Source organism: Myotis nattereri, assembly GCF_964212035.1.
Source record: "Myotis nattereri genome assembly, chromosome: 19".
In the NCBI taxonomy this organism is placed as follows: Eukaryota; Metazoa; Chordata; class Mammalia; order Chiroptera; family Vespertilionidae; genus Myotis; species Myotis nattereri.
In genome coordinates, this window is record NC_138095.1 from 13,845,879 (window position 1) to 13,867,432 (window position 21,554).

Genomic DNA, 21,554 nt, shown 5'->3' on the forward strand with positions numbered 1-21,554 from the left:
TCAGCTTTAAGAGAAGACCCCCTGACGTGGGGCCCGGCCACAGATGTGAGGAGGCTCTGGGTGCAATGCTGATTGGGCTGCTAGCTCCCAGCTGCCCTGGGTGTGCGGTGCAGGCTGTGACGGTGCCTTGGCTGCTGGGGGCCTGGCCTGTCACATAAGCTCCTGTGCTTCCCGCCCCAAAACCACCCCGGACATGGCCTGAGCCACCCTTGGTCTCACCCTCTTTGGGTGGCCCTTCCCCCCACTAATCCTGCGTTGGCCTGCCCCAGCTGGGCTCTCTCTGCCCAGTTGCCTTCGCCGCCCCCTTCAGCGCCCTCTTTCTGCCTGGCCTCCTTAGTCAGTCACTTCCTTCTACTGCCCTGGCCTCGGACTGTGTGTCAGAGCTCCCGGCTGTCCTTGGGGTGAGGCGCCCCGTGGAGTCGGCAGGTCCTGGGGACTACACTCAGTGTCCCCTGCTGGATGGATACAGGCTGACCATCCAGCCAGGTGGAGGGTCTTCGCTATGACCCTGAGGGGGGAAGGGGGGTTGCCTTGGAGAATTCGTACCTCGAGCCTGCAGGTTTGCAACTTTAAGTTTACTGTAAAGCACCCCCATGGCCTCTTACCCAGGTGACGCGTGCCCAGGTGTCTGCCCAGTTACCCTGTAAACTGCAGAGTCACGGCTGCACAGATGCCCTATTTCACAGGAGGAAATAAGCCGCGTGCAAAAAGCGAGGACTCCACGGACCAAGCTCTTCTCGAGACTGGAGGAGGAGAAGCGGTGACTTGCTGTCCACAGGGATCCTGAGCATGGCTTCCACATGCCTGGTCAGGCCTAAGTGTGGGCACCACCTCTCTGTCCTCCGTGTGTCCAGAACAGGGAGTGGGCAAGTCACGAGCGTGGGTAGAGCGACCAGATGCTGATGCGATGATCCCTGGACCCCGCGGCCAGCAGGCCGTCTGCGGCGAAGGCCACGCAGTGGACCACAGCGCTGTGGAAGGCCAGCACGGCCAGTGGCTTCATCGTCCGCCAGTGAAACACGCGAACCCGATGGTCCCAGCCCGCAGTGGCCAGGAGCTTTCGGTCAGGCCGGATCTTGACGTCAGAGATCCCAGGATTGGTGAGTTCATGAGTCCCGCGCACCTACAGGATCGAGAGAGGCAGAGAGTCATTAGGGGGCTTCTGAGACCCGTCACAGAGGCTCCCATCTCCAACATCCCGCCCACCCCGTCCAGCAGCCGGAACAGGACGGAAATGTGGGCTGCTACGCAAACTCACCCCTTCCTCCTGGGAGCAGGCTGGCCGAGGGAAGCGGCCCGACCCTTGCCCTTAGCCAAACCCTGGGGTTATGATGGAGGACTTCGGACCTTCCCTCAGAGAGTCCCGAGGCCCCACAGAGCTGCCCCCTGCACAAGCTCCTGCACGAGGTCTGCTGGGAATTGGGGGCTCTGATCCCCCCCCATCAGGCCCTCAGGAAAAACCTCAGTGGGCGGGATCGTGGGGCCCCTCACACTGCACCCAGCGTCCAGGTGAGCGGCAACATTTCCAGCTCGACGGCAACACGAAGCCGGCATGCCTCCCTCCGGAGAAACCTCACACCCGCCCAAAGCACCCGGAGTACAGCCAACGCAAAGCCCACCTTCAGCAAAACAGATGAAGTGAAACCTCAAAAGGCGAGGGGGGTTGAAGGCCAAGAGTGGGAACGAGCATCACGTGGGCGAGACGAGCGGAGGACAACACTGACCACAGGCCGCAGCAGGGCACGGCTAAGGCTGCGGGAAAGCCTTCGTCCCCAGCCTGGGTCCCAGGAGGAAGCGATGCTGGCACAAAACAAGGAGCTGCACAGGCACATCATTGGTGTGGAGCAACCATCAGGGCTGGCATCTCTGGCGCTGACACCCCCACACTCCTCAGTGCCAGGCGATGACCCCTCAGTGCCAGTGTCTCCTGCAACCAGAGCTGCCTGTGGTCACGTGGCTCTCGGTTACACAGGACTGTGCTGTGCTCTGCAGGGCACCTGGTACCTCTGTCCCCCCAACACTAAATGACAGAGGCACTTGGCCATCATTGTGACACCCCCAACTGGCCATCTCCTTCCACTGCTCCTGTGTTTGGCCTGGCTCTGTGTATCACGGGATCACGCTGCCCAGAACTCACCTGGCCACCCCTCACCAGCACCCCCTGTTCTCCTGATTCACCTCCCAATGGGGCCACAGTGCCCTAGATGAGAACCACTCATTTCTTCAAAGATAACTCAAGGGAAAGGAAGGAAAGAAATGGCCACATTCCTTGGAAGCCAATGGAAAATGTCAGCAAGCATTTCAGCCTTAAATTCACAAATAAAACTTCATGAAGCAGTTACCTCTATAAAACAAAAACCCAAAGCAGCACAAGAGAGGAGGAACGCACTGGCAGAGCACAGGTCGAGGGGGAAGGAAAACGCAGAGACACGAAGGGGAATCGGAAACAGCAGACGGAGCCTGCTGTTTGGACATAATAGCGAAAAAGCCCCTTTGGTAGTCAGGCAAACGGAGCAAGTCGGTTTATGAGGGTAAGGTTTAGGCTGTCCTCAGAATGCTCCAGGCCACATCTGTGCCAGCAGACGGCAGAGTGATGCCTGCAGAGGCTGTGGAGGAGGCAGGGCCCCAAGAATTTTATATCCAGCCAAACTGCCGCTCAAGTATAAAAACAATAGACAAGCATTTTTGAACATGTAAGAACTTAAAGTTATAGGCTCCCATAAGCTCTTCCTGAAGGACTAGGAGATTAACCCCAGTCTCCTAAGAGAACTGGAGAACTGCAGCAAATGGCCTGGCAGAGAACACGGCATCGACTTACCTGTAGGATTAGGTCTAAAACAATATGGGGATTATGGCTATAGAACCGGTTATGTAAGTAACAGAAATATGGGAGGGTAGCAAGAGGGATGGGATGCTAAGTTACGGATTTGCCCATCTTCTGTCATTTGGGGAAAAGATACAATAGTCAACCTCCTATTTGAAAGATTATCGACATTCTGTCAATAATGACAAAACGTTATTTCCTCTGCCCCACCACCCCAGACTTTAGGTACCTTTGTTTCCTAGCATTTTCCCTTGTATTTCTCCACCAAGGATTAAACAACAGATTTATGATTGGAATCCAAAGTTAATCCAAATCTGTGCTACGTATGAGAGAGATGCCAACAGAATGACTGGCAAAGATATACTAGGAGACTGCAGACAAGAGAAAGAGAGGTCCAATCCTACGAAGAAAGGCTGAATTCAGAGCCTAAAGCATTGTGTCAGACTATATACCATACTTAACAATGATAAAGGCTACAAGTCATAATAAAGAGCTATGAATATCCATCAACAAATAAACATCTTATCGTTCGTGAAGCAGGAATAATCGGAAAGTGGCTGTGACGGAGTAACTGGTACCAGGCCAGTCCTCTTGCTGTAAACAACCATCAAACTGGACAGAATATACTACACAACTATGAACAGGTACCAGACAACAGGAGGCAAGGGCAGCTGATGAGATAAATGTCCCAAATGCCCCAGCAGATCTCTGTCTAGGGAACGTCCCAGCCACGGGTCCAGGTGGAGCCCAGCAGCTATGTGAGGTGGAAAGGCAGGGGTCAGAGTGTGGGGCAGCGAGAGCAGCTGAAATCTGGGGCATGGCAGCGGCATAGAGGGGGCTGGTGGAGGGACTGAAGGCTGTGTGTAGTCCCATGACTTCTGTGGGAGGCTGCATGCTCAGGGCACCACACCAGGTTCACCAGACAGTGGCTGCTACAGGGTTAAACATTACAGATACAAGAGACCAACAGCGATCTCGGGCCCAACCGGGACCCGAGTGCAAAGACAGCCTGACAATCTAATACTCACTGAGATGCCACATGGCCTGGCTTCAAGAATGAGGATTACACCTTTGGGCAGGGCCCACTCCAGACTTACTGTGACGAAGCGGGAAACCAGGCCCTACGAGTTGGGAAGTTGGTCCCACCACATTAGAGGAACCTGGGAATGACCCTGGGCTTCCCACAGACCTGCCCTAACAGAGCACAAAACCAAACCCACACAAGTTCAAGGTGAACAGCCAGTGACTGCACTGCCTGCGAGAACAAAAGTGAACACTCTTCAAAGCAAAAGAATAGAATTCAGAGTCTCTATCCCATATTATTTACAACGTCCAGCAAACAAACAAAAAATTATTAGACACGCCAAGAAGCAGAAATGTATTACGAGGCATAGTCAAGGGGGGAAAAGCAGTTAATAGGAACTGACCCAGAATGGCACAGATGTTGAACATATCAGACAGAGATTTTAAAGCAACTATTTAAATATGCTTTTAAAGAAAACATGAAAGGAAATGCACTAAATAATTACCAAGAAAAAAAAAACTGCCTTGGTGAGTGAACAGATAGGAACTATTACCAGAGAAATGAAAGTTATATATAAAAAAAACACCAACCCAGAATAGCCAACACAGTATTAAAGGAGAAAATAAAGTTGGAAAACTGATGCTACCTGACGCTCAGGGCTCGGCAGCACCAGCCTCTGACCGGACGCACATTTCAGACGAGTCTGTCACTGCACCAAGTCTTCCACCGCAAGGGCAGGGTCAGGCCAGAATGAAGTGCCCCCTTGCTCATCAGGTTTGTTTAAAGAGAGCCTCCAGCCCTAGCTGGTTTGGCTCAGTGGATGGAGCGTCGTCCTGCTGACTGAGGGGTCCCGGGTTCGATTCTGGTCAAGGGCACATGCCCGGGTTGTGGGCTCGATCCCCAAGAGGGGGCGGGGCGTGCAGGAGGCAGCCAATTGATGATTCTTTCTCATCATTGATGTTTCTCTCTCTCCCTCTCCCTTCCTTCCTGAAATCAATCAAAATGTATTTAAGAAATTAAAAATGAATAAATAAATACAGAGAGCCTCCGCTGTCTCCGTTGTGAAAGATGGGGGTTAGGGCTGGGAATGGCACAGGGGTGTAAAATGTGCCAGGGTAATAGGGTAGCTTATTTAGAGAGCAAATATTCACCAGGACCCAACCATGTTTTCAAATGATCATAAATTATTTTATCAGTGCATTTGCAAAGGTTTATAAAAACATCCATAATATATTTTTTCCTTAGATTCTAGAGTTACCAGTGTGACAGCTAATGCAATAATGATTTGTTTCAAATGTCAGTGTTTAAGCTGCATAAAGCTGATTTTATTCATTTTTCTGGTTGGCTGCATTCTCGTTAATGAAATTAACACACCCATCACATTTGTCCCCAGGGGACAAGGATCTGATTTATTTTTCTATTAAAATCAGTTGCAGACAACCACATTTGGATGGCCCTAAATGGGGTTCACCCAGGAGCCAAGGGGCTCTCTGGGCTTCCGGGTGCAGTTCATTAGCACCAGGGCTGGGTGAGGCGCCAGCATTCAAGAGATTATGACATCTGAAACCTACAATGTTAAAAAATGAAATTTTTGTAATAATATATTTTTATTTCCTGTGATTTTTAAGAAATAACAACTGATTTTTAAAAAATATATATTATTTTATTGTTTTCAGAGAGGAAGGGGGAGGAGAGAGATAGAAACATAAATGATGAGAGAGAATCATGGATTGGCCGCCTCCTGCACACCCCCTGCTGGGGATCAAGTCCTCAACCTGGGCATGTGCCCTTGACTAGAGTTGAAGCCTGGACCCCTCAGCCCGCAGGCCGACGTTCTATCCACTGAGCCAAACCGGCTAGGGCACAACCGATGTTTTAACACAAAACCAGTAACATTGTAAGGTGGGGTTTACAGTGAGTGTGAAAGTAAAATATACAACAGCACAGCAGAAAGCACGGGAGGGTGGGCACTGCAATCCTGCTCGTGCAGGGCTATGACACATGACAGGCAGGGTGACAACACCAAGCAGACAAGAGCCGCACAGTGAAGAAGCCAGGAGAGGAAATGAAATGGAATACTGAAAAACAAATATTTGATTAATACACAAGAAGGGGGAAAGGAATAAAAGTGGGTCAAAAAGAGAGATGGCAAGTGGAAAACATACCAAGATGGTAGACTGACGGCCAGACACATCACTAATTATAATAAGTGCAAACAGACTAAATGCTCCAATTAAAAGACGGAGATTGTCACAAAGGGCCCAAAAGCAAGACTACAAAAGATGCTTTTAAATACAAAGAGAACAAGACAGATTAAAAGTAAGAGGGTGCTGGTGAAGGCCTCGGGTTGGGGGTGGAGGCGGGCCAGAAGAGGTCAATGGGGGGAAAGAGGGAACTACGTAATACTTTCAGCAATAAAGATTGTTTTTTAATGTAAGAGATATCTCGTGCAAAGAGGAAACAGAAGAAAGCTCATGCCACAGTTCTAGAATCAAACAAAGCCGACTTCAGGACAAAGGATGTTACAAGAGACACGGAGGACATTTCATAAACTGACCATCCAGCAGCGCCGTAACCATCTGAAATGCTTACAGTCCTAACGACAGAGCTTTAAATTCATGAAGCAAACCTGACAGAACTGAAGGGAGAGACAGGCGCGTGCACAACCTCACCCAGACACGGCGAGACCTCACTCGGGACCTGGTAGAAAACTAGACAAAAAGATGGGTAAGGACCCTGAAGACCTGAACAGCCTACCGAGCACCCCGACCTACGTCGGGCTGACAGAACACTCCGCCCAACAACTGCAGAACACATGCGCTTTCACCAAGATACACCATGTGCTGGGCCAAAACACAAGCCTCAATAAATATCTGCATCCTGACATTGCACAGGGCACCTTCACTGACAGCAGAATTAACCGAGATTAAAGATAGCCACAAATTCAACAAATATTTGGAAATTAAATAATATACTTCTAAGGAACCACTGGATCAAAGCAGAAATCACAAGGGAAAATAGAAAGAATTTTCAACTGAATATAAAAATGAAGACACAATAAATCAAAATGCGTGGGACAGACCCGCAAAGGCTGGTGACCGGCCTGGAAGCCGAGTCCTCCACGGCCCGGAGGAGAGGCAATGCGAACCCGGCGGAGCACCTACAACCGTGGGCACCGCCAACGTGCGGCTCGCACGCAGAGGTCCCCACTGAAGGACTCCTGAGGACAGGCCCCTCCATTTCTAGAAAGGAGGGCTTGAGATGCAACAATGTGGGCAACACTCATGGCTCAACATGGTGCGAGGAGATGCGATCTGTGTGAGACAGGACATCTGGAGGAAGGGGGAAGGCGAAAGGATTAAAAAGGAAAAAGCTGTAAAAGGATGTATAATGAGAAGAAACTTGGCCTGAGCCATGTTAACAGTTGGCAAAATTGGCCTTTAGGTAAAAATCCTTTCCAGAGATAACAGGGTGACTAAAGAGAAGGCTGAGCCCGGCCGGCGGGCTCAGTGATTGAGGGTCAACCCATGAACCAGGAGGTGACGGTTCGATTCCCGGTCGGGGCACATGCACGGGTTGAGGGCTCGATCCCCAGTGTGGGGCGTGCAGGAGGCAGCCGGTCCATGATTCTCTCTCATCACTGATGCTTCTATCTCTCTCTCCCCCTTCCCTCTCTCTGAAATTAATAAAAACATTTTAAAAAAGAAAAGGTTCAATTTCCCATGAAGGTTAGCATTCTGAACTTGTATGTCCGTACGCCAGCTTCGAAATGCAGAAAGAGGACGCAGGAAAGGTTAGCAAGATGTGCAGCAGCTGGAGGCTCCACCTGACCCTTCCAGGTCCGCGGGTCACAGGCACAGGGGATGCCGCGCTGACCCAGTGCGCACAGGTATAGCCGTGCATCTCGCAGGGAGAAGCACTTCCCTTCCCAGCACATGTGGAGCACTCGTGAGACTCGACTGGCCTCCACATTTCAAAGAGCTGATATCATTCAGACCTTCTTCTCCGACCACAATGGAATTAAACTAGAAAATGAAAAATAAAAAATAAGTGGGGGGAAAAAATCAAACATTTGGAAACATAAAAACACTCTAATCAGCTCAGCAGTCAGAGAACAAATAAAAATCAGGTCCGTCCAGAGTGAGTGGTGATGAAGACGGCGACATCGTACAATGTGGGACGCAGACTTCAGCTGCTTTGAGAAAAGGCCGGGAACGAATGCGTCATGCACCCAGCTCAAGTCAGCCACAGCGCGAGCCCAGAGAGCACGGGAGGGAGGCAGGGGAAGAGCGGAGCAGAAATGCTGGAACAGAAAAAGAAAGATCAACAAAGACAAGGCTGATCAGGAATAATAAAGGGACATTCCTGCAAATACAGCAGAAATGTACACGGTCCTTACCAACGCTAAGAAAAAGTCAATACAAAAATACCTTGAGGATTGTTATGCCTATAGGAAAAGAAAACGAACCCCAAAAATCAAGACACCTAAGTTAGTCCAAGAAGAAAATCAGACCTTCCCTACAGAGAACACGCCTGCCCCCGGAACAGGCAAGGACTGACCCACAGCCACTCCGAAACAGGCCCCCTGTCGACGTGTCCAGAGATCAGTAGAGGAGGGGATGCCTGCCCCCCGGTTCTGGGCTCCTGACACCCGGATACAATAAGCAGTGTGAGGAGACAGAAGAGGGGGCACAGCTCCAACCGAGCCCCTCAGAGGACATGCTAAGTAGCGGGTTATTTAGCACTGTGCAATTGTTGCAATGTTACCAGAAATCGAACAACAGAATTCACTAAATCATCAGATTTGAGAAGAAAAGCCATGAGTCTGATGGCCCAACAAGGCTTCATGATCAGATCCCCTCCCCACCAGGAGTGGAAGAGGACCTAACCCGATAATGAAAAGTTGCAAACCACGCAGCCAATGCGGCTCTCCCGTCCCACCAGCGGCTCGGCCAGGACGCCTTCGGTGGTTCCTGCTTCCACTCAGCATGTCCTGCACTCCCGGCTCCACACACAGGCTGCCAAGATGGGCACGCGCTGGAGCAGGGCCATGGAGGTGGGTGCCACTGCGCGGGTGAGAAGACAATTGCACGTGTGCGCCCGCGTGTGGAGGCGTATCTGCCCGAGCCCCTTCTGAGTCGCCTGGACAGAGAGCTGGCAGCTGGAACAGGCTCGAGGGGCTGACCGCCACTGTCCCCCACCCTTCTCTCCTGTGGACTTTGCCCCGGAGCCACCAGCGTTCTCACACCCCCACGGCAGCATCGCCACCTGGCAGGGGCTGAGGTACCCAGTGCTGCCCAGGGGTCAGCTATGAGACTCCCCACCTGCCACCCTCGCAGCTCCTCCTGGAAGTGCAGCAGCAGCAGCAGCAGCGAGGCCAAGGCTGGCGGCTCACAGCTCTCCGTGGCGTGAGAAGAGGAAATGAAGTTTCGTGGGGACCTACACGGGGAGAGGCTGTCCCCGGGCTGCGTGTGTTCTCAGGAAGAGGAGTCCTGTCGGGTGCTCACGGTGAACATGGCCAGAGCCCCCTCCCACCGTGCTCCTGAGACGCGTACAACCGGCCGGGGGGTGCCACAGCTCTTTTCTCCAGTTATAAAGTCAGGAGGAACATGCTCCGTCAGGGTCCTGTGGGCGCCCCGAACCTGCCCCACATGCCCTGCTGCCAACCCTTTGGAGGGAAGCCCCTGCAGGGCCAGGGAGAGGGAGGGCAGTGGCCACGCAGCAGGGACACCTGGCCAGCCTCAGGCACAGTGAGGGGGAGCGTGGTTAGTCTGCTTCCCAGTCCTGGCTGGCTGGGGTGGGGGGGCCTCATTATTATTTAAAGGCCTAAAAATATTGCTGGCCGTAAATCAGCCCCTGCTTCAAGGCCGTGGGCCCTGCCCCAAGTGTGGGAAGAAGGAGCAGGTCTGTGCACCACCTGTGTCTGACGACAGAGGCCCGAGCTCCTGGTGGCGCCCTGGAAAGCCACCTTGGGAAGGCAGGTGAGCAGCCTGGCGTCACAGCGCGTCCTCAAGGCTGCAGCATCCTGATGCAGGTGACTGAGGACTCCTGGCCACTACCCCAGCCCTGGCCAAACCTGTCCTGGACCAGGCCCCTCCGGGGAGGATCCCTGGCCACCAGTGGCTCTCGCAGCGCATGACCTCAGGTGCCAGGAATGTGCACGCGGCGCGGCCGCCATCTGGTTCCCATTACCCACGCTCTGCTGCGGGAAACCTCATCTGCGTCTCCGCGCCCAGCGCCCGCCTGGGAGAGATTGATTTGGGCTCATTAGAGACTTCAGCAGCAGGCCGAAAGGTGAGGCGCATCTGTGCCCACGTGGCAGGGCCGGGCACAGCGCACCAAGGGCCCTGGGGCAAGGACGCCTGTGGATGACGAGGGCCTAGGGGTCCCCAGATGCTTCCTCCTCAGAGGCCTGCGCTGCCCAGCCCCAAAGTCTCCAGGGCCTCTGGGCCGAACCAACTTTGAAGGTGATGCCCAGCTGTCCTTGGGTGAGGTGGCGTGCTCAGCGGGAGGAGCCCTCTCCGGCTGGGCGAGGCCCCGGCCCAGGCACCACCATCAGGCCAACGACAGCCATCCTGCAGAGCCTGCTCACCGTCTGCTAGAACTTTCCAATTCATTAATAATGCCCTCTGCTTTAACTTTTCAATTCATCAGTACAGTAAAAGTTCATCTCTGGACTGCAACATGCCCCATAAATTTAAGTCTTAAGTTCCAGCAGCTGTTTCTCGAGGGAGCCAGGAGAGACCAGGCAGATCTGAGCCAGGAGGGCCCATTCCCGGGACCCGGGACCCGGGACCCGGGACCCGGGACCCGGGAGCGCTGCAGCCTGGGCAGGGTCCTCAGGGAAGCTGCCTGAGTGGTCAGCTCTGGGAGAAGTCAGGCTGGTGAAGTTCAAGGCGCAGTGGGGCGGAACACTGGACTCCACAGTGAGTGGGTCTCTACAGGCTTGAGGAGCCGGAGGGGAGGGTGTGAGGGAGAACCCTGCTGCCCATGGAGGTGGGGAGGGCTCAGTCCTCAGCAAGGCTGACTCAACTGCTGAGGACCCAGCGCGTGGAGATGGAGCACCGGAGTGGTTCCGCTTCCTTCCGAAGACGGCTGCCATTGTTATGACCTTCACTCCCACCCCGGCAGGTCCACAGGGGCCCTTCTCCAGGATGAAGGCCCTCGAAGCTCAGCCCCCACTGCCTGGCCTGGCCCCACTGGCAGGCCTGACTGACCCCCTTCCTTCAGGGCCTTGTGGCTCCCTGGGATGACAGAAGGATGGAGGCATGGTTGGACATTGGGAAGGGTGATGCCAAGGAAGTGTGAACATGTGCCCTGTCCCCAAACAGGACATGTGGCCCCTCCTTCTCCTGTCTTGCTGGGCTCCGACCGCTGCTCCTCATGACTCACAGGGCTCGAGACAGACCCTCAGACCCCACCTGCAGAGTCGCGGGGCAGCCTCACACCTGGGCAGTTGGCATGGTCCTACCTCTGCCGCCACCCACCACCTGCTCTGGTTCTAACCTTGGTTCTCCAGCAGGACTATTCTTTCTGGGATGCCAGTGGCCCCTTCAGCTGTAGCATGGGAGGGCACCTCCCAGTCTCTACCTGACCTCAGTGTCTATCCTCAGACTTCTGCATCACTGCTCTCTTGGACACCCCCTCCTGTCCTGGCTGTCCTCGCCTTGTCCTCTTGGGGTGACCTGGTGACAATGTCACACCTCCAGGTTACAGCTAGAGCGTGGTGATGCCTGCTGGGTACCACAGTGTGTTCTGATTTTTACCTGGGGCCCATCCCTCCCCCACCCCACCCATGAGTCTGAGGGGCCCAAGGGTGCCTCTTCCCCTTGCTGTGGGGTCCAGTCTGGGCAACTATAAGGCAGGCTTGGTAGGCTGCTGCTGGGCAAGGCTCCCCACCTGGAGAGGGGCTCCGAGAGACACCTCTACTCTGCCCTCCCATCTCTGGTGGGAAGCTGGACCACAGCCTTGCCGAGACAGCCCAGGACCTGCCCTGCAGCAACCAGTGATGAAAGCCAGTGAGGTCAGGAGCTGGGCTGCTGCTGCTACTGGCACCACCTGGAGTCCTGCTCCCCCGAGACCTGGGTTCGGACTCCCTGGCTAGTGGGGGCTCCTCGCCCACCCCCAAAAGCCAGTGTGCACCTAGGTGACCCTCTGGGGGCCAGGAGGTATAGGACACACCCAGCAGCATCTCCTCCCCCATGGCCTGTAGCTCCCGGGACCTGCACCAGAGTGAGGCCTGGGTAGGAGGACTCCCACCCCCAAACTCCATCCCTCCCATCCCAAACAGGGCTGAGAAGTAGGCTAGGCCAACCCATGCGGAGCACCAGGCACAGCCCAGACGGGGCCCCCAGGTGCTCCACGAGGCCGGCTGGATGGAAAAGTCCACTGGGACGTTGTGAGGGTCACTGGGATGTTAGGGGGAGGCATTCAGCAACGCCCCACTCCACCCTGAGGCCTCACATCCCCTCCCCGCTGCCCGTGAGGAACGGCCTCCCTGGGGCCGGCTTGCAGACCGCCACCCGGGCGTGACTCCGTGGATTTCTCCACATTGGGCTATTTTTGTTTTTTGATTAATCAGTTCCTTACTGACCAAATTCCTCTGAGTTTTTGCAAATGGGCTGGCGTACTTACTCCTGGACTCTACATGCCTTTTCTCTAGATGGACAAGACGTGACTGCTATTAACCCAAGGTCTGAGAGAAACCCAAACCATGTGAACGGTTCACAAACGCCCACGCCCCCTTCTTCCTGCGCTGGCCCCACAGACAGGCCCGCCTGCACCCCGCCTCGGAGTGATTAATTAGCCAGCGATCTGCAACAACTCCTCTTCATGCCTAAATATTGTTTCAGCCTATCAGACTGTTAGTGCAGAGCAGGATAAATGACACCTCGGGTCTGGCGCACTGACCTGCAGGGCCTGCTGCTCATCCAGGCTCCAGACAGCCAGCGCCTTCTCCGCGGAGCCCGAGACGCCCCTGGCCTTCTGGGAGTCAAAGTCAAGGCCCATGACGGGCTCTGTGTGGCAGGCGATTCGGCTGCACACCTTCCGCTCGGAGACATCCCACAGGGCCACCGATCCATCCTCATAGCCAGCCAGGAGGCACGGGCGGGGGCTGGAGTCAGTCTGCGGGGAACAGAACAGCAGTCAGCTCCTGAGGGGTCCTGGTGCGTCTTTGGGGACAAGGGACTCTAGAAATGGGCTGTCTCTCCCGCTGGCCTGGGGGTGGCCCAGCCAGGAGCTGTTTCCCGTGGTCTTCACACGCAGTGACAGTGTGGAGGTTCCACACACCCTGATGGCTGATACCACCGGTACAGGACCTGCGCGGGCTGGTGTTGGGGCACCCCAGGGACCGGGACTGGAGGGCACAGAGCTTGGCACGCCCCCACCTAACACTGTCGTGCCGCTGTTCGCCAGTCAGGTCCTGCTAGGATCACAGGGTCCTTTCCGCAGGCCTGAGACTCCCAACAACCCCTTGGCGGAGCCAGTCACCTGTCTACAACCACCAACCAAAGAAAATTGTGAGCTCTTTGTCAATGAAAAATGAACTTTCTGTGCTTTGTCAACGTCGCTGCGGAAGCCCCCCCAGTCCCGAGGCTGGGTGAGCCGCGGCGGCGCTGAGCTATTGTGATAAATGAGGGCACAGGTCAGAGGGCCCGCGCCCCGGGCAGACGCCTCGTTTATCTCGCCTCTGCATCGGCTCCAGAGAGCACTGCAGAACTCCAAGTCACCCTGGCACCGCGAGTGGCACACCAGGCTTGGTGCCCAGTCCCCAGACACTACCAACAGGAAACACCTCCAGGACAGGTGCCCAGGTGGCTTCTGGGACAGAGGACACTCTGGCCGATGCCTTGTCTCTTCACTTGTCTCAGGGCCCCCCCCCCCCCCCGAATGGCCTGGGCTTGGCCCCACTTGAGTGTGAGAAATCACTGGCACATCCCCTCCAGCTCTGACCCGGCCTGGCCTTCAGCCCTGATGGGTCACCTGTGCCTCTGGGTTCTGAGCACCTCAACTAGTTGAGGGGCTACAGACCACTGACAAGGCAGCCAGAGCAGGCAGACTGGCCTGCAGGGGTTCACCCAGCAGTTGCCAAGGGGGCCAAATGCTTAGCTCCAGCCTCTACTCCCCACCTGCCCTGCAGGCCTCGCCAGCTTCTTTCCCAGCATGCAGGGCTCCTCTGGGCCCCCCAGTGACAGGCTGCTGGGAGGACATGCCCACAGTGCCAAGCTGGCCTCCCCGGGCTGAGGACCTGAAGTTACTGTGAGGATCTGCTCCGTGACCCCTGGCCCGGAGGGACCCCAGCAGGCAGGCCCTGTCCACGGCACCTTGAGGTCCTGTGGGGAGCCCCCAGCTCGGGGGGGGGGGGGGCCATTGCTCTGAAGGCTGGTGTGAATAACTCTGCATGAGGCTTGATTCTGATTCTGACATTTTACGTGATAATCACCATAGCAACGCAGGTCAGCCTCCTTGAGGAACAAATCGAGACTACATCTGAAAACTTCAGAGAAAAATGCCACTTCAGGCCATGCTGCCACACTCAGACAATAAACCGGAGCCTGGGCCTTCAGGCTTGGAGAGAAAAAGGGACGTTTAGGATGAACATAGAGTTTTCTTTTGTGTTGGATCCATATCAACTAACAAAAACGTGATTTGTCCTTCTGTCAACTATATTAATTACCTTAACAAGTTTGTACATCCCATTTCTACACATTTTTCTGCTGGAATTTTTACATGATTACGCAATGACAGCATTTCCAGGGAGTGGAGTGTGAGCGGATGTAGCCCCTGACGCCCTGCCCGGGGCCTGTGAGTGCCACACCACGCCCGCAGCATCATGGCCTCGGGGTATTTCCCACCAAGCGTCTGCCACGAACCTGCTGGCGCCAGGAGCTTTGTCACCCAGACGAGAGAGCCTTGGAGCCTCACCTCCTCAGCCGGGATCCGGAATTCCAACTGGAAAGTCATTGGTTAAGAAACTACAGGAGGAAACCAACTGCTAGAAAGGCCAGGGAATCTTTCTGGTCCTGAGAGGGGCAAACGGCTTGGGGCAAGGTCTCCAGGGATGCTTGTCCCATGAATCCTATTGGCCACGCAATCATCTCCAAGCTGCCTGAGCCCATCGGTCTAACCCTCAGGAAGAGTCCAAACAGGCACTGAGGCGCACGGGTGGCCCTCAGGAGGTGCTGGTGAACTGAAAACAGCTGAGAAAATGGCCTGAGCAGCACCCCTGAGATGGACACTGCTCAGTGACCTGCTTCCCACAGTCTCTGCAATGACCAAGATGCTACCCGGGATTCCTCCTAAGTGAACACACCAACCATTTGCTTTGCTGGGCCAAACACGGGTGACCCAAGGCATGGGTATGCCTACTGGGAGCCAGTGTTGACCTCTGACCTTTGGGGGACTGGGCCTCAAGGAAAGCCAGGGCCTCTGGTGAAGGTGGGCAGGCCCCGGGGAAGGGAGGGGAGGAGAGGGTGGGGAGAGAAAAGGAGACCCACCCTGGGAGGGGGCCAGCTCAGCTGACCCAGCTGTCCCCGCTCACTACACTGGCAGGGGGGCCCCTACCCGCAGCCCAGCCTGCAGAGGAGAGCAGAGCCCTGTGGCAGATTGCAGGGGCATCCCTCGAAGCAGCAGGAGGGCGGCAGGGGCTGTCAGGGACGGAGGCTGTGGTGGAAGCAGCGTGCACAGGTTTTCCCGAGGGGCTAATTGCCCTGTTGGTTTGACGACAAACCGAATCCTGAATGGGGCATGATTCACGGCCCGGCGGGCGTGGCTGACAGGGCGTGGCTGGCGTGCACTGGGCCTTACCTGCCACAGCTCCAGGCACATGGGCATGCCTGGCTTGGCATCTGCCTCTGGCTTCAGGGTGCACACTGACGTCTTGGATGGCATCTCCAGAATCTGAATCTGACAGTAAGAAAACAAGTTGATTTGGGCCGGCGCCAAGTCGAGTCTGTTCTATACAAACAAGAGACTTTTAAGGCGATTAGCTAAGACTGCTGCGAGTTTCTGTCTGCTCCCAGTAGGAACCTGGGAGCCTGGCCTAATTAGGCCGCACAGGCCCGTGGGCTTGAGTGCTACGTACGAGTCTGGTGAAACAACGTGCGTGGCATCATTCCTGAGCGACCGTGGGCACGTCCCTCGAGTAGCATTCTACCCAGAGCAGCCTCTGGCCTCTCCCCAGTTTTACCTCCTTGCCGAGCAGGAGGCCTGGCTCACCAAGCACCGCTCGGGGCGGCCACTCTCCTGGCCTCTGCCTGCTTCCCTTTCCTGCTGTGGGTTTTACGGGAATGACTCTGCACTCTCAGCATATCAAATGGTACAGACTTGCGCAGGGACCACTTGGGGACCTGCCGCCCAGCCTAGGAAAGAGCCTCGACGTGCACCAGGGGAAGCTCTGTGTAGAGCCTGGCTCAGTGCCCGTGCCTCGACCCTGGGTGTCGTGGCTGCTGTATTTTGTGTCACCTAGACAGCTCAGGCTCGGGCTTGTCCACTGAGTTGGGCCAGGCTCTGTCCCGCATTGTCGGCAGGGGACAGCCAAAGCCAAAGGAGCAGGCTCAGGAGCTGGAGCCCCGTAGACCATAACTGGGCTCCCAGACATCTGCACCCCTCATGCCTCAGCTCCCTCATCTGCCAAGCAGGGATTAGGGCGCCACTCCTGCAGGTCCACTGCTCCATGTTTGGGGGGTTCAGCCAGCCCTTTAGCTCCCCATGCACTGGTGAGAGCAGCTCCACCAACACCCCAGCAACAATGGGCAGCCATGTGGAGCGCACATCACGCCTCGCCCACATGGAGGCATGCTCTGGTTTGCAGACAGGAGTGTGAGTTCCGAGGAGTTGAGGACGCTGAGGGGACAGCTGGCCTACTGTCTGATGCCCAGAACACAGAACCGCTAGCGGGGAGAACCAGGGTGAACTCGAGTTGTGCAAGCATGGCTGAGCTCTCGCTAACACGCACAGGAGAAGGGCCCAGGCCCCAGAGTTAAGTCCCGAGTCTGAGTTCCAGTTCTGCCACATGTGTGCTGGTGCCATGCCCGAGGGGGTCGTGGCCTGGTCCTCTCAGCTTTGAGGCCCTGCAATGCGCCCCACGCCTGCCTCTATGCTTGGGCGGCACGTCCACAAGCTGGGGCTGTGGGTGTGCTCTGGGCAGGGCTCTCAACGGAAGCCTGCAAAGCGTCCTCGCCCCAGCACTGGTAGGAAGGGTGAGTCCTGGGGCCCCTGCCGGGTGTGAACACGCGTGCGCGTGCACACACACATACACACACACACACTCACACACGCAGACACACAGGCTCTACACCAGGTGGATTGGCCCTCACTGCCCACGAAGGAGACAGAAAAGAACAGAAATGACATGAACTGTGTTACGGTCATGAAATAAAGGGTGGCCAGAAAGAGGACCCTGGTGCAGCCAAGATGCCCGAGGAGGAGCTCTAGCAAAATGAAAAGAAATATAAGAAAGATGATGTGTGACAACCAAGACCCAGTGTGTGAGCCCAAAGTAAAAAGAAAACCGTGGAGAAAGGAGAGAGGGCTCTTGCAGTGATACCAACTCAGGGACAGGCTCATCCCCGGCAACAGAGCACCCGGCCAGGATGGCTCACCCAGGGCGGCGAGAGATGCTCTGCTCCGTCGCCACGCCTTGCGCACACCAACACCGCACAGTGCAAAGCCGCAGGCCGTGGCCGAATGGCAGGGCCCCCTTGGCTGCTTCAGCGTCCCGGTGAGCCGGCCCACACTGCGCGGTGAGGCGTGGCCTGGAGAGACACTGACCACGCTGCTGGGGGCAGGGCGCGTGATTTCCTACTCCGTGCACTGTTCTATTTCCTGAATTATTCAGATTTATTAAAATGAGATTTGTTCCTCTTGTCACCATATCAGGAGGACAGGCTGGTTTCAAGATGCTGAGTGGCTGGAGGGGGAGGAGCAGCCACAGGGAGAGGGATGTCGGAGGGAGCAGATGTCGCTGGACATGGTCTGCACAGGTCCACACCTTGGATAGCCGGGCACACAGGTCCATGCTCAGTGAGGGATGGCCCATCCTGGTCTTTGGGCTCGGGAGTCACCCAGCAAGTCTGCTCTGGTCAGGAGGGGAGAGGCTCAGGGGGAAACATGGCAGCCCCGAGGCCTGAGCTGAGCGCCGTGGGAGGGAGCGCGGGGAAGGGAGAGCAAGGAGCTGTGGCCCAAGGACCAGGGCAGCCCCGTGGCCTGTGCCCAGAGCCTCCTGCAGACACTGGAGTGCTTTCCATCTGGCACTCAACCGCGCCTTTTATTTCCAGAAGGAAAAATGTTGGTTTGAGCAAGTGTGGCCACCCAGACGGCCAAGTGGGGCAGGAGCACGGCCTCCCCCGGCATTGTCTGGGCACAGGCCAGCGATGCTTTTCCAGGGCCTCGTCCAGGCAGATTCCAGGTGGGAACATGGAAAATAACTATTTTCCCAGGATGTGCCAGGTCCCTGGACGGGCTCCTCCTGAAAAACACAGATGCTGCCAGAGCTGGGAGCCAGGAGGTGGGTTCAAACAGCCTCAAGCAGAAGGCACGAGTGGTCTTAAGGACCAGGCCCAGGAGAGTAGGGTGGGGGGCGGAGGGTGAGGGCAGGAAGAGGGACGAGAGCAGCCAGAAGTCCTGGGGTGGCCGAGGTGGAAGCCAGCACACAGCACCCTGGCCCCGGTGGGAGCTGGCTCGGCCCTGGGCCGTCTCTGTGTGCAGGGGGAAGGCTGGCTGCCTGGCTCCTGCCCTCCCGAAGGAAACACACCTCTCTCTTTTCACATTAATAAAACTTTTAACAGGTTTTTGGCAAATTGGCAAGAAAAGTGTATGTAGCTCTAATTGGTGATTTAAATGCCATCATGAACAAATAAATGCCTGTTCCTATCTCATTATTTATGAACTGAACCTGCTTGAAGACAAACGGCTCTTCTTGGGCGGGGGCCAAGCCTCCCGTGTGCACCGGCCGCAGGTCCTGGCCCAGCGCTGCCAGCCGAGCAGACTCCCTGGGAGAACATGGGAGTGGGCGGCAGGCAGAGGCTCCCACTCCCTCCCCCCCACCCCCTCCATCCCAGGCGGGACCCCACCTCTCCCCCATCCAATCACCACTCGTGGTTTCTTCCCCATTTCCCTTCAGCTCCCTCACAGCCACACCCTCTCCTCTCCCAGGCGCTGCTTCCCGTGGGGGATTCTCCCTCTTCTGTCCCCGGGCTGTCGACACCACTGTGCAGCCCGAGCAGTCCTTGCCACCACCAACCACTGCTGGCCGCTCTGGCATGAGCACCATCTGACAGTGACCTCTGAGGCTCTGTCACACCCACCCCACCCTCCAGCCCCAGCCTCTGACGCTCCCCTAATCATCTGTGTCCCTCCACACTGCAATCACCACCCAGTGCCAGCCCTTACCCCCAGACCCAACCCTACCCGAGGCTTCTCACGCCAGGGCCCGGTTCTGCTCCCCAGAGGCTGCCCCTCCCCTGCTGCCCTGGCTGCCAGGCCCACTGCAACTTCACCAGGGCCTTGGTCTGCCTTCCACCACCTCCTGCTGGTCTGCTGGGGACTTCCCTGCACACATGCCTGCTCCTAAGTCCACTGAGGACCTGTCTGGGTGTCTCCCCAGAACTCCTGATGGCCTCAGGCGTTGCCACTTGTCCATCTGCAGCGTGCTGGGTGCCTGGTCCTTCCAGAGACACCAGTCACCCCTGTGGGCCTCCTTCCTGACTTTCACCACCAGGAACACCTCACAGGTGACCAGACGAAGGCCCATCCTGAGGCCCCTGGAGCTGCACTCAGCAGACAGACCCAGACTTGCCACAGCTCCCCGGGTCCTGTGGAGAGCAATGTTCCTGCAACCCAATGCTAAGGATGCCCATGCCCATGCCCATGCCCATGTAGGGAAACTGAGTCTCCAGTGACTCGTGGACAAGGGGCTGGGCAGGCTGGTGCTCACCTCGTCGCTGCCTCCCCCGGGCACAGCCAGCATCCAGCGCTGCTGACCCCGGGCCAGGATGGAGCCCCTGCAGAAGCCCACGCTCTCCAGGCCCACGGAGTCCACGACGGCGTTTCTGCCCTCCGCCAGGTCCCACAGGCACAGCTTCAGGTCTCGGCCCTGACTGCCAAAGCCAAGGAGAGACAGGCCGTGAGCCTCCCAGGTGAGCGGTCTGCATGTCCCACCTGGACAAATGCCAGCGTGCTGAGGCCAACCTGAGGCCGAAGGAAGGCAGGGGCCTTGCCAGAGGGGACCTCGGCTACCGCCAGATCATCGGCTGGGGAGCCCTGGCGCTCACAGGAGTCTGTGTCCAGACTGATGTTCAAACGCCTGGGCATCTGGAGGACTAAGAATCACGCGGCACTCTTAAGGACGGGCTGACACGGAGGGAGACAGACGTGGCAGTGTCCTTAACACAAGGACGAGCCAGAGCCTAATGCAAGACAGACATGCTCACACAAGGAGGGCATCTGACTCACGGTCAAGATGGCAGCCACGCCGTAAGCAAGGACCGGCTTGTTTTTAAGTAGCTTTTTATTCTGAATTTGTTTCGAACTCACAGATCAGTTGTGAGAACAGCAGGAAGACCTCCCACACCTCCTTCACCCGCCACCTAATTGCTAACGCTGCACACATTCTGTCCTGGCCTGACGCCCATCACCCCAGATAATCCTCACACAGGGACAGCCACACCCCGAGCTCCTTGGCCCAGGTGGCAGTGGGGGTGGGGCACTCACTGCACTGGGACGAGTGCAGCCTGTGCTCCCAAGCAGCCCAATGTGCTCGAACGTTCCATCTGTAGGTGCGGGATCCCCAGGAGGCCTGGCCGAGAGCCTTCGTCCACTTTATCTGCGGCAGGCCCCAGTGGACAACTCAGACCTCCATCCACAGTAGGACAGAAGTCACCTGGGAGCACACATCCAGGCAGCACCACCAGAGAAGCCGCCCAGTGCACTGCAGCCACGCGCGCCTTGGGGGATCCCACAAAGACAGAGCTCAGTGAAAAAGGTCAGATGCACAGGAAGCTGCTCTGGGTGACTCCACTTTTTAAAGTTAAGAACAACAACAAAAACAAACAAAATGGCCCTAATCGGTTTGGCTCAGTGGATAGAGCGCCGGCCCGCGGACTGAAGGATCCCGGGTTCGATTCCGGTCAAGGGCATATATCTTGGTTGCGGGCACATCCCCAGGAGGGGGCATGCAGGAGGCGGCTGATCGATGTTTCTCTCTCATCGATGTTTCTAACTCTCTATCCCTCTCCCTTCCTCTCTGTAAAAAAAAAAAAAAAAATCAATAAAATATATTAAAAAAACAACACTACAGACAAAATGAATCTTCGCCTTTTGGAGATGCACGTCCCGGTGGTAAACGCAAGTGAGGCATGAGGGCTGCCTCCCGGGGACAAGCAGGAAGCAGGGCTGCAGAGCTCCACATCCTGCTGGGGCGCTTACACAGGTGTCCACTCTGTGATAGCACAACAGTCTGCAAACTCGCTCTCTGCACTCATCTGTGAGTACGCTACAGCTCACAATGAAAGAGGCAGGCAACATACCCGCACAGGTGTGTCCTCAAGCCTGTAGATGGGGCTGGGGGTGTCTGTGGAACTGCCCCTGGGCTCCCCGGAGCCCCTTGCACAGCCTGGCGAGGGCCAGGGCCTCTGGTTCCTCACTTTCTGTCCTCTAGACTCTCCTCGACATGAAAGCTCACTTTCCTCCCTCAAGAGCCACTTT

At 56.2% G+C, this 21,554-nt stretch overlaps 1 protein-coding gene across 1 annotated transcript in view; it reads right to left on the reverse strand.

Moving 5' to 3' along the window:
• Nucleotides 1-555: 555 nt before the first annotated feature.
• GNB1L (G protein subunit beta 1 like) overlaps nt 556-21,554 on the reverse strand; it is a 50,497-nt gene continuing 29,498 nt past the window's right edge. The window contains exons 5-8 of the mRNA XM_081113926.1: nt 19,786-19,948; nt 15,657-15,755; nt 12,759-12,974; nt 556-1,123 (exon numbers count right to left, since the gene is read on the reverse strand). Of these exons, the coding sequence (XP_080970052.1) occupies nt 872-1,123; nt 12,759-12,974; nt 15,657-15,755; nt 19,786-19,948 (730 nt within the window). The 3' untranslated portion in view covers nt 556-871. The remainder of the gene's footprint in view (nt 1,124-12,758; nt 12,975-15,656; nt 15,756-19,785; nt 19,949-21,554) is intronic.